This window comes from Motacilla alba, chromosome 2, assembly GCF_015832195.1.
Source record: "Motacilla alba alba isolate MOTALB_02 chromosome 2, Motacilla_alba_V1.0_pri, whole genome shotgun sequence".
In the NCBI taxonomy this organism is placed as follows: Eukaryota; Metazoa; Chordata; class Aves; order Passeriformes; family Motacillidae; genus Motacilla; species Motacilla alba.
Window position 1 is genome coordinate 19209771 of NC_052017.1, and position 13918 is coordinate 19223688.

Sequence of the window (13918 nt, forward strand, 5' to 3'; positions counted from 1 at the left end):
TACCTTCAAGATACCACATATCATCTAAAATTGTAGTAGTTTAGACTAATACTGATTTAGAAAACCTCAACTCATTATCAGGTGATTATCTACATAGATTTTTATTTTACCACTTTCTTTCTTTCTGCTGTCTAGCTATTCAGAAATTGTTTTCAGAGTCACTATTCTTTTATTAAGTTTTTCAATAAAAAAAGTATTTGATTCTACCTTCATTCTGCTATGTTCAAATTATAAACAGTCATAAACAGAGTTTAAATTAGAAGCCAGTTATAACATTCATTTTCTTCCACCCTGAGCAAAGAGAATGGCCTATAGCTCTGGTCCTTTGGGATACCTTCCTTCTCATCTTGATGCTTGAACCTGCACCTATCACAGATTTTTGGTATGATATTGCATATATTCTGCTGTTGTTTGGAAGTCAATGCAAATTATTTCACTCTGAAGGGACTTCAGGACTGGGTCTATAGCATGCATCTATTGTGGGATTTGAAACTGCTTCATGGAGATATCTTAAAAAAAATCCTACCCACCACACAAAAGAGTGAACCACCAAGGCTGAAATAAAGATTTCATACATTTCAAGGCCTAAATGAGAAAGCACTAAAGCTTTTCTATTCATGAATATAAGCCTAGATTCATATAAGCAGCAGCAGCATATAATTTAATTTCTGAATATTAAAAATTTGCCTGATGTTAAAAGGAGAACGGATAAGTTCAAAGGGAAAGAAAAAACTTGAGGATCATTATTCCAGGAAGACTGAATTACAAATGGCTGCCAATGGGAAATGTTTTGGGGGTAAAACAGTATGTATAGTTTCCCCTCTCTTATACTCTTTCCCTGACATCCAGAACTGTTGGAGACAGGTTATACTTCTAGATGAACTTTTTTCTAACTTACTGTGGCTGACCAGAAATTCTGAGTATATCTATCTTAAATTTGATTGAATATAATTTCTTTTGTCACACAGTTTTTGGAATATCATTTCTTCTAGAAAACTAAGGAAAGATGATCTAGATGGATGCATGTTGCTATATCTCATGATTGTCTTATGATGGTTCAAATAAATTGAAAATTAAATTCTTGGCGGTTAGGTTTTAGGGTACTGGGATGCCTTTGTATACATTTTAAAAAATACCCTTGGGCTTGAATGTAAAGCTAAAACCTGTCTCATAATTCACAGATTCTGATTTGTTTCTTCTATTTTTTTTTTTTTTTCACAGCAAGGGAAAGCTCGCTCAGTATAAGGATTATACTCAACCTTTACCGAAGGCTTAGTTTGTGCTTTGCTACACAGCAATGGGGAGACTTGGAAGAATTATAACATTTCAAAGCAAAGGTTTTACCTAAGTGAAAGCTGCCAACAATCACTGAAAATTTTACTGTACTTCAGGTCCTAAGAAGTAGATATAACCCTTTTGTTGGTAACCTCTGTGGTGAAGTCAAGAATTATGACAACATCATAAAAAAGCCCTGACCCATCACATCTGGAAAATAGAACTTCCTATATTCACAATTCCACCACAGTCAGATGACATAGTGTTAGAGATGCCATGTCCTGTCTGTGCTGAATGTTTTGCAATATTTTATATTGCCCTTTTATCTCTAATGTATCCTTACATAATAATATGTTCTACTGGAGACAGATCTTTCAGGCGAAAGGAAAGCTGCAGGGGGATGTGGTGAGGAATTTTTAATAATGGCAGTCCTTTCTCATATGCTAAGTTTATAGGCTAAAGAGACATTTTTTGAAAAATATTTTATAAAGAAGGGAATGTATGAAAAAAAAAGCTGAGAAGTAAAAAGGATTTTAAAATAAAATTATCAAAGTGGATAAAAAGTGGCTCACAAAACAGAAGGAAAAAAAAGAAAATAATTCAGATAGTGTGACCAGCTATGGGAAATAAACTATGCAGCAAACAGAGACTAAAAAGAGTAATTAAAAAAGAGAGAATGATAAGGAAAGGTGAGGTAGAAGAATAGACACAGAAGCACTTCTAGATTAATTTTATTCAAATTAATTATTTCAGTAAGCAATATTAATACTGAACTGGTGATAAGCATGACTGATGGTGAGAAAGCAAACACTGTTTTCTCAAATACTCCGGAGCCTCAGGCACCACATAATATTTGCACTCATCCTTACACCCAAAATGCATCCCAAGTATTCATTTTAAAGCATCAACACTATTCTTTCTGAATAAACTAAAATTGCTTTAGCAATTCGTTAAAGCATTACAATTTAGAGGTATAAATTCCCAAAGAGTTGCGGCTAAATAGGGCCTAACAGGTAACTTGACTGCATAAAGGAGCTGGAGCATCATTCAGTGCTGACTTTGTACTGAGATTTACCTTCTTCCACTAGATCTCCACAAGCACAAATATTTCACTTGGGTGATCTCTGGAAGACATAAAAAAATATATTTATAATTTATTTGTTTCTCGAGAATCCTGCTCCAATTTGTACAAGTGCTATTTAACTAAATTACACCAAATTTATTTATCTGGTTTATTTCTCCAGTAACGAATGAGTGGCAAAATACAGTATTCTGATTTTTATAAGCAGAATAAAGTTTGGTTATTAGGCATCTTTGGGTTAATGCTAGGATTTAAATTAGGTGAAGCAATAATTTTTAGAATTTCTGTAATGCCTCCTATTTCAGCTCATCTAGAAAATACTATGAGAAAGACATTAATGAACATAAAATCTGATTCAATACTGTGGAATTTTTGTTCCATCTGAATCTAGAAATAGAAATGTTTTTTAAGTTATATTTTGGTAAAATAAAGACATAATAGAAATATAGTTTTGTGTTTGTTTTTTTTAAATCAAATTTACAAATTTGAAGAAGACAGTTACAACTAATTAAAAATTAAATTCTTTGGTCCCTAGGATGTAAAATAAGATCTTCACATAACTTCAGCAGCAGAAAGTTACGAACCTTGAAAAGTGGCACGAATATATCTCATTTAGCAGCTAATTCTGAGCTAGATCCAGTGCCACTGACAGCTCCCCCTGCATTAGCATCAGCTGAAAGCCACTTCTGCAGTAGTCCTAGCTTGACCTAGCACTACCTTGGCAACACCTTACTTAAATGTTCAGAAATATTCTTGGATATCTAGGAACTGTCATGGCTATTATGGACTGACTACTTAAAAAAATAAAACCACAACTGAATTAGAGCTGCTGGCAATGCTTTATTACTCAGAGCTCCCAACCTGCTAAATTGTGATTGCTTCCATTTAGAACATGTTGCCTCTGGAAACTCAAAGTAATTAAAGGAAGGTTGAAATATAATAATTCAGAGAGAGGAAAAAAAGATCTGTAGTAGTATAGCTATCTTCTGAAAGGAAGAACACTACACAAAACCTGCACTGCAGGTAATACACTTTTCTTTGAGCTAGGTCTTTGAATAAACATAATGAGCAACAATCAAAGCAGGACTGACTGTGGATTAGGTAAACTTTCCCACCGATCCGGTTACAGAAAAAAGTTCTTGCTCAAATACCCACAGGATAGTGCTTTTATACTATTGGAAGGGAATATCTTCAAATTTTAGCATCAGAATATTTAAGCAGCTCTCTAGCAACAACAGTTAGTGAAAAACAGCACCTCCTCCTAAGTAGCTTTTTGTCAGGAACAGTATTAAAATTCAGCAGTAGGTTCTTTTTTTTTTTTTCTGAATTGCTGTGGTTTATTGTATTACATTGATTTTATGCAATTCTCTTGCCTCCTCACAAGCTCTACCAGACAAGCTAGGATTATTAAGATAGGACTCTTCCAAGGACAGTATGAAGCCAATCTTAAGTAACAGCATCTAGATATTGTTTTTGTCTGGAGAGAAGATTATCCATCAAGTTGCAATTTATGCATGTATATAAGGCATGAGTTTTTGACTTATTCAGCAAAATGTAAGTAACCAATATAACTACAAGAAATTTTCTTCAGAAATTTATGATATAACACATTCGTAAGAGCAACAGATTGTGATACAAGTTAGATACTTTTTAATGTATTCTACAACTGGAAAATCTCTGGAAAAAAATAATGTCATTAAAAATGTTGCTCCATTAAAATGAATTTATTTCTATAGTTATGAATATTTCAAAATTACAGGTATTGAAAATATATAATTTGAAAATTTCCTAATTATGTTATTCTATGCATGAAACTGCCTATGTAATCCTTAAGATATGGCTAAAAAAGGTGATTAATGTAATACGGGTAGAACAAATGCCTGTTTATGCACATAGTCTACAGCTCGTGGAATTACATTCCAAAATATTATTTGCCTGAGCCTATTTAGTGAAAATAAACAAAACTCTCATTGAAGTTGAGACTGAACAAATGTCACCCGTGTGAACATATTATTTCACTTGAAGCTTTAATCAGCATGAGTTTAATTCCTCCAGAAGGTGCTTACCACAATGACAATAATAATAGAAATAGTTTCTTGAACAGCATGACAACCAGGTCATACACAGGCTGTCCAATCTGAACAACAAGAGCTGTATTAATAAAAATAAAGGTTATCAAAGAAGATTTTTATAACCTTCATATTGGCATTTATTTAACAATAATAATTTCTAGTTGTCCCTTAGTCATTAAGTTTTGCTGATATTTCTATCAGAATCTGTATTTGCATGTATACTGTTCTTTTTCTCCTGATATGGTATCGTATGCTACATTTTGTTTTCAGAGTAAACCACTGCTTTTCTCACAGAAAAAAAAAACCCAGGACATTTTAAGACATTAGAATTCTTTTTCTACATAGATCAAATACTTGTGTAGCAGAAGTGAGATTGTAAATACTCGAAGAAAATGTTAGCAAGGCAAATGTGGTGCACATATGTATTTTATGAAAAGAGCCAAGATAAAAAAAACTGACAACTTTCTTTGAAAATAATTGTGAACTACTTTGATACTCATAAAACTCTTCGATCCCAAACTAATGTCTTCTCTGATTTTTTTTCATACAGGAGAAAACCAAAATAGTGAAACGGCAGTAGATTCCTCTCAACTATGGTTCAATTCCTCAATGCCAGTAATATTCTGAGTTGCTATAATTATTCATATGTTCAATTTCTAGCTAAAACACAAAACTGTCATCTATAAACCATGAGAAAAAGAAAATATGTCAGATTTTGTGACTGTGATATACATTGAAATATGAAATGCAACAATTTTCCTTGCTCTCTGAAAAGAGAACATGTATGATTGTAGTTGTGTAATAGCATACCTCCATGAATGCATTCTGGGGTGAAAGTAATATCATCAAGAGCAAATTCTGTGGGTTGACTCCACCCCACTTCAGCTTCAAAGGCAACTCTGAAAAGGCTGTTACTGGAAAGAACTGCACTTCCATACATCCATTTGTTTTCTTCATTTCTACTAGAAGACCACATAAGGATATCCATTCCATGTTCTTCAACTGTGTAGACCTGTTGATGACAGAAATGAGTCAGCATTAAGGAACAGGAGTGCAGCTTGGGAAAGTAACACAGCCCAAGTGCAGCAGTGCACCTCCCTGCTTGGGCAGTACTAACCCTCCTAGATATGGTTCAGATCCTCTTCATATTGGAAATGACCAAATGTTACTGAATACTTTTGCTAATGCTAGTTCAGCTTCAAATATAAAGCTACTGAAAAAAACCACAAAAAGCGAGAGCTGCTATCCCAATCACTAACTGCAAAATCTACAAACAGTCTCATCCTGACATGCAGAAGATAATGAGTAAATACTTAACCCCGAATTCATTTAAAAACTGAAGAAAGACTGAAAGACTGAGAAGGATCTTGAACTATCCTTTCATCTCTAAATGGTGACCTCCTTATAGTTAGACTGAGTGAAGATTTTAGAGGTATAAATAAAAGACTTAGCAACTAGGGATTTAAGTCTGTCATCTGGTACTAGCAATTTATAATACGGACTTACAGACGGTAACAGAAAGTTATTGCAAACATATTTAGCAAAGGTATGAATAAAAATACATAAATATTTAAATACTGAATGCAATAAATATAGCAATGAATGAAGTCCAAATTAACCAACGACCAGTGAATTTATGCCAAGAACATGAAACTGGAAAATACAGAGGTATTTGCTTTTCCCACTCAGGTGTTAAAAAATCCTTATACAATCTGACCAGGTCAAAAAAATAAAAAAGAACTGGAGAAAAGAAAGTAAGCATATTCTAACCATTCCAGATGGTAACTTATTTCTTTAAGGGACTGAATATTATAATCAATATCCATCCTCTTCTCATCACTTTCAGAAACATAATTCTCTCAGACGAATTTTTCCAGTGACCTGTAGGTTCATGATGCCAACTGAGTGCCCGAGTTTAATAATGGAACAGAAACACTGAGGCCCCAGAAAGTCATGAACTTGAACCCATGCTAATATTCTGTATAATTCAGCAAGTTTGATTCTCCTAGTCCACCTGATGGGACAAATAAGCTAAAAACCCAAATCGGACACTAAATCCCACATACTTTGTAGAACTTGGTGTATTGATTACACTATCTGTGATGCCTGAAAACTCTTGCAAGTTATTTTAATTTTGGAGTAAGGAAGCAAGAAAGAATACTAACACAGAGTAACTCAAATCAGGACCAAATTTTGTCAAGCCTGATCTTTGGTTACAGGACTGTGTAACAACAATATCTTGTCACTGTCTTCCTAAAAGCACACCTCTTGCAGGGCTAAAAGGACAGGTGTTGAGAAGAAATAGATGGTTCAATCCGTAAAATATAATTTAAAACTGTGTGTAAGAGTTTTTCACATTATCAGGCTCTGTGGTCTTAATAAGTTGAAACCCTTGATTAGAGAAACCCCTCATATGAGGTTAGGACAATGTGAAAGACCTGTGTTTGTCTCTGGACCCATTCACTATTTCACCAATCATGAAATATGACAATCTTGATGATCTGGAATTTTACAGCATATAAAAATGTTAGCATGGTTTTAGCTATAAGCAGTGATATTTACTTTTGGAAGATAAATATTGAGGTAATATTCTTTTCAGTATATCTCATTGTTAAGTCTCACAGCTGCACAAATAGCTTTTGGGGAAGTGGGAAGAATCCAAAGCATCTGAAGACAATACTAGCATCTTACAGGAAAGATTGCCACATTGTTTAAAGGCAGATTTTTTTTTTTTTCAGTTCTTTTGGTCAGGTTAGTAGGAGAATTTTCTCATACTTAAAGTTTCAAGGCACAATAATTACTTGAATAGGTCTGTCTATGTACAGAGATTTATTCTGTCCTGGTCTCAGGTGCAGCAAGGACCCATTCTGTGCACATTCAGATCAGCCCTGCAGCTCAAGCTCAGTGCCAACAATAGTCAGGAATTCTGCTGTCTGTTCACTGGCCAGTGGGTCTAGAATGGAAGCAAGTCAAACTGGGTCTTAAGTGTGACATTTTGATGACATCAGCTCCTGTTCACATAGATGCAAAGTCATCTTACATGCCTTGTCTTTCTTTCCTTGGAGATTTAACTTACATTCACCATAGAGTAAGGGCATTTAGATATGTAATTACTAATGGATTAATTAACATGTTATGGCAATTTATGTGACTCTGTCCTCAGTTAGACTAAAGTTTAAACCTGGTGTATAACAATCACATAGGTAATTGAGGAAACTGATATCATTTAGTGTAAATCTGTAAACTGGTACATTGGAAATATGGGATGAACTGAGAACAGTTCTGTTTCATTTGTCATCTGCCTTCCTGGGGTAATGCTTAAATCCCACTACTTGCCAAAGTTCTCCTGAATACCTGAGTTGTCCAAACCTTTTTCTGTCCAACAACTATGCCAGGAAACGGTCTGTGTTCTTAAATATCTTCTAAAAATGTTAGATGAAATTTCTAAAAGAATAACACATAACTGAAAATGCATGCTAAATCAAATGAGATTAGAGTTCAGAAAAATGGGAAGCCCAAGGACTCTGTTCCTTTAGCAGGGGATACAGGTCTTATTTTCTCTGAGGTTGTGCCCAGTGAAAGTGAAGAAACATAATAATATCTTCTCTCCTGGGGCTACCCATGTCACTCAGTGCTTAAGCATCTTCTGGATCAGGAAGTACATCAAGTGTACACAAGACTTTTGCTGGCTTGTGTAAACACATGAAAGGTCAAGCAAATTTTCATGGATAAGATCTCCCTAGAGCCCTGGAAGGGTACAACTCTGCGGTGCTTAATACCTCCAGCACCACCTTCCTGCACAGCATCCTATCTGAAGTGTACAAGCTGGCCTGGTAGTGAAAACAATTTAAGATGTGCAGGATAAAAAAACTGGCAAGATGAATCCCACTGCATGGTATGTAACAGAAGAAAAGCAACCACCAAACAAAAACCAACCAAGCAAAGAAAAAAAAACGAACACCCCAAAACCACAAAACCCTCAAAACAACCAAACAAGAAGTTGCAGCAAAATCCCATTAAACAACTCCGTGTTTCTAAGTCTGATAGGATTGTTCTGCAGCCTAATACTGATCTAGCTGATCCACAGAGAACAGCATTCTTTAAAAAATCCTATTTACTGCCTTAAAATCATGACTTAGTTCTAATTCTCCACAGAATATCCTGTGTGTTAGAAACGTCTGAATTATTTTTCAGCTTATATTTCATTTTGAGGATATGGAAAGTACTTTTTAAGGTCATAAAATATAAACTATTTTCTATTTGTTAATCAGCAGTTACAACTCCTGGCTATTGTGTACCCTTATTCTGACTTTTCCGTATGATATGTTATCTTGCCTGAATCTAGCAGTTGGAATTCTGGAAGATACTACATTCCACCTGAATTGTCTAATAAATAAGAAACCAATGCAGGTCTGAAGGATGCATAATAAGAGATTTATTCTCTCACCATTGACAACTTAGAGTCTTTAATTGCCAGCCGTGGAAACAGGAAAATCTTGAGAAAGAGAACCTGTATTTTCACTTCATTAGGCACCAGAGACTGGTGTCAGCTGAGGAAAATTTCCATTGACTTGTGAATAATGATGCTAGGTTTTCTGCTTTACATCTTTAAGATCATGCTTTTGAACTCTTCATGTTCCTCAGCAGTCATCATCACATCTCTTCCTTGGACCGGTCTCACCAGAGACAGGCTGAAATTGTTTCTAAGTTCACAAATCAGATTACAAAATTGTATCATATTTCATTGTCCCAATAGAGAAGCACTTAAAAAATTATTTACCTCTTTTCCCTTTATTCCCCTAAACCTCTGTTTGAAGAAATAAAAATTTTGCCTAAACATTAGTTTGAAGTAATAAAATATTTAGGTTTTCTGAGTAAAATTGACCTGTTTTATACCAAAATTTATTATGAATCAGTTATTTTAGTATCAACAAATACGGAGGCAAAAACCTGTTGTATTAGCTATACTATCACATCAGGAATTAATTTCAGTTTTAATTCTCCACTGTATGAGTATGGCAGACTCCTAAGGTAAATGGGCAGAGAAGCATAATAAACACTGAGTGTCTTCAGTCTAACTGACAGATGATCAATAGAATTTCCATTGGGAAGAAACAGATGTAAAAACCACATTCATTTTTTGCTGAAACTGCTCTCCTACAGCATTAAATTCAACAAAGTAGTCATAAGAATGCAAAGAGAAATGTAAGGTTTTTTAAATTTACATTTGCAGCATAATGCAGCAACATTTGTATGTGTTAAGAGGTATTTTTGTCCAGAAGATATTGATTGATATATTAGACCAGGCTTGTATTCAGTACTGGATAACTCCCTTTCAAAGACTCTTACCAAGTACTTCTAAGGAAAGCTAGTGGGTTTTTTCTTAGTCATTACAAAGCAATTTTCTTCTCCTGTTGATTAATTATTGATTGAAGTCCTGAAACAGGAGTATTCAGATTTCTTTTTAAATTGCATCCATTCTATGTTAATGCAAGAGTTGCTGTAAACACTGTGTCTTTCTAAAAATAATAATAATAGCCCAGACTTTTGGTTTCCATATGAACAAATTACAGAGTTTATGACAATGGAATTGTGCAATTGAAATGTGCACTGTGAATACAGAATAGAATAATTTCAAGTTCCTATTCCACTTTCCTCATTGACTAGTTCCTTTTCTGAGTAAAAATAGGATTGTTCCTGTAACTTTCCACTATTTTGTGTAGTTCTAACACATCTATTCCCTATATTTTACAATGTTCATTTTAATCTTTATTTTACTGATTCCTTTTATGTCATTTTAATCACACATCTCAGTATGTCCTATATCAGCAGTCCTTTTATTTTTTTTTTAATTCAGACTTGACCAGATAGCTGTCTTTCAGATAAGAACTATATCAGCTTTTGTACTGATGTTATTATATTCTGGAACATTATTCAAACTTCCTATTACAGTTTGACTTCTTTCACCTACAGTGAAAACTGAAAAAAAATCTTCACAGAGCTGTTGTTTCAGAAGTTTTGGGCTGTTGATTTTATTGCTTTTCTTTTTCTTTTTTTTTTTTTCTCTTCAGTTTTTTTTCCCTTTTCACTTGAATGGGTACAGTTAATTTATATTCTTGATTTAATAACAGCAACAGTTGATACTGAAATAGCTTATTAATTTGATAGAATAGAGCAAAATGTCCACAGAGGTAAATTGGTTCTGTGATGAGGTGATATTCCTTGCTGAGTGCCTCAATCTGTTGTGAATACGTTTCTAAATAAAGAGTACATGTAGCAAAGCCATAAACAAAGAACTTTGTTTGTATGTGGGAGTAAGACAATTCTTTATGAAATTGAGGCAATTAGAGGAAATTAAACTAGTCTTCTTAAAAAGAAAAAGTCCAATTAAAAAGCAGGCTCTGGCTGTCTGCCTGCTAACTCACACATAGGCCACACACATCTACTTATTCACAAATGCTAAGTGTTCTGTGATGCTTGAAAACATTCAAAAGCTCCTTCAAAGGATCTCATAATCAATCTTGCATGCTGTAAGTTCCAGGATACTTGAATTTAAACAGATAGTTAATCATAGATAGTCTCACAGTAATTCAGCTATCAACAGGTCAAAAAAGGAATTTATGTTTGCTTTTTTACTGCTGCTTATATGAACTTCATGAAATACAGCTTTTTTTTTTATCAATAAGTGTATTTACAGCAATACTCAGAGTAATAAACTAGGTGCTAGAGATAAAATTGATATGCAAATCCCATTCTGAAAAAATTACTAAAAAAAAAGAAAAGAAAAAAAGAAAGGTGAAATGAAAGATAACATTATCTTTGGGCTGGATGTAAGGAGAAGATAGCGGAAAGTTTACCAGTGGCACAAGTTGCCTCTAGAGGCTGAGTAGTCTCCATTTATGGACATTTTCAAGACTGGGTAAATTCCTGAGCCACCCAGCATCATCTCGTAGCTGACTCTGCTTGAAGAAAGGGGTTTATTAGAGACCACCTGAGGCCCTTCCAGCCTAATTGCACTATAATCCCAGGGAACAGTGCCGTGATTATCTTTTCCAGGGGAGAAAACAGTGGTAAAAATGATTTAATTCAATGTCCAAGACTACACAAATATTGTTGTTCACTTTTAACATAGACTAACTTATATTCTGTACTGACTAAAAACATTAACAATACCTGTATTTTCAAAATTTAACAAACCCCACAGATAGGAGTCTTTCTCAGGTCACTTTAAAAGGAACTGTGCAGCATATTTATACAGTGAGTCACATGAAGTGAGTTGTTTGCCAAGGGACTGCATCCCTGCTTGGACTGTTACTGGATTACTTAACCAAAAGTGTTCTTGTTAAGGATGCTTGGCAAGCAGCAAGACAACAGTTTCATGGAAACTTGAAACTGTTAATACAGTTAAATACCTTATTTCCAATTGTTTTCGTAAAACATCTATCACACACAGTTGCATTAATATTTTAAAACATATAATTTTAACCAGTAAAGATTAGAAATTGTCTCTGTTTTATGTTAGAGTGAATTCTGCAGAGAACTGTGCTGGTACTGGGTAGGTTTTTGTATGCTAGTGAAATGTGCAGTGTTAATTCTTACACATGCAGTAAAAGGACTTCAAGTTGAACTAAATCTAAAGCAGAACTGTCACTTGATGTTGTCAGGAGAAGATTTGTGTTGTGGCAGTAAGTTGTGATGAAGTTTAGTTAATATAAATTCCTGAGATTTTGCTAATCCTGGATACAAAAATGCAAATAGTACTAAAGCAAGTATGATTATGCCATAGTGCAGTAGAAGGACTTTTACCTTTAAAACTCCTGTTTGCCTAGAAGGAAACATCCAGAACCAGAAGCGAACTCTACAGACCCCAAGACTAGCTGGGAAGAATTTAGTGGTAGTTATCCTTGCTCTGTTTCCTTCCTTCTGGGTGGATGAGTTGACATACAAAAATCTCTGTCCTTTTCCTTAAAAAAAAAAATAAGGTAAAAAACATTTAGAGTTTTTAAATACTATTTAATGCTTTGCTTTACTTTATAAGCATTTTCATAAACAGGTTTCATAAACAGATTTTTTTTTCTTTTTACCACACACGTGTATACCATACCATACTTGTATGGTGATCTTCCTTGCAATTGCTTTATGTATTTCACAGAATTTCAGAATAGCTTGGGTTGGAAGGGCCCTTAAAAATCATCCAGTTCCAACCCCATGCCATGGGCAGGGATGCCACCCACGGCATCAGGCTTCTCAGAACACATCCAGGCTGGCCTTGAACACTTCCAAGGATGGGGCATTCACAGTTTCTGCACAAATTTTTTCCAGTGTCTGACTGCCTTCTGAGTAAAGAATTTCTTTCTAATTTCCTAATTTCCAATCTAAGACACGCCAAGTGTCACACCATGTGTCTGAGAGCATTGTCTAAATTATTCTTGAACTCTGACAGGCTGGTGCTGTGGCTACTGTCCTGGGGAGCTGCCCCAGTGCCCAGCCACCCTCTGGGTGAAGAACCTTTTCCTAATATCCAACCTAAATCTGATGGACTGATAGATATTTCTAAGTTTTACAGGCTATTGGCAATTCTGGCAAGCAATTCCTCTGTAGCTAATGCAAATATAACTTGTCTGGGTAATTTGAAATTAAATTACAAATCTGGATAATTTTGTAAACAGTTTGCTCTAATTTTGTTTTCCTTTTGCTTCACTTTTTATTAACTTTGTTTTTTGTTTTTTTTTTTTTTTTTTACAATTACTGTGTAATTACACAGAAACAAAGAACTAATTAAATGAGAGAAACTGAAATAGAAAAACACTCAAAATTGCCTTAAAAAGCCAGGGGCTAGTGGTTGTTTTGTTATCACATTGCATCAAAGTAACAGCAAGGAAGCAAGTCAAACTACTTATTTGCAAGAAACAGCTTGCCTAAAACAGCTGCAGTAGTTTCTACCTCTACCTTGTCTGTTCTGTCCCTTTCCAAGAGGAATGCACTTCCAGATTTACAGCCTGCGACATAAAGTGGTAGGAATGTCTGCAAAAACTATGATTTGTATTTTTGATTTGAATAAGCAGTTCCCTTATGAACAGGTGAGCAATTCCTGCAGCAGGTGCAGAATAAAGGAAAAGGGAGGATAAATGAGTTGGAGAGAAGTTGGCTACAACCCCCATGGTAAGGTGTCTTTATTGATTTTGAAAACATAAATAAAAAAAAAGTCGAAACCTGGAGATGATGCTGCTCACAAACCCAAGAGAAAAACAATAAAAATATTGATACTTCTAAATTGGGTATTAACTATACTTTGCTGATTAGATGGAAATTAAGATAGGGATTCTAACCATTAAGGCTTCTGGAAAGAAAGTTAATTACTTCTCAAATAGAGATTGGTACATTTGTGATGGAAATTAATATCCCACCCATATATATGGTATCATATAAAGAATATAGTATTTAATATTTATGTTATACAACATATAATTATGCTTAATACATAGCACAG

At 34.6% G+C, this 13918-nt stretch overlaps 1 protein-coding gene across 1 annotated transcript in view; it reads right to left on the bottom strand.

Annotated features, from left to right (window-relative positions):
• Positions 1–13918, bottom strand: part of MALRD1 (MAM and LDL receptor class A domain containing 1) — a 236672-nt gene that overhangs the window by 61577 nt on the left and 161177 nt on the right. Inside the window, exons 31-32 of the mRNA XM_038161885.1 lie at positions 12235–12392; positions 5239–5440 (exon numbers count right to left, since the gene is read on the bottom strand). Of these exons, the coding sequence (XP_038017813.1) occupies positions 5239–5440; positions 12235–12392 (360 nt within the window). The remainder of the gene's footprint in view (positions 1–5238; positions 5441–12234; positions 12393–13918) is intronic.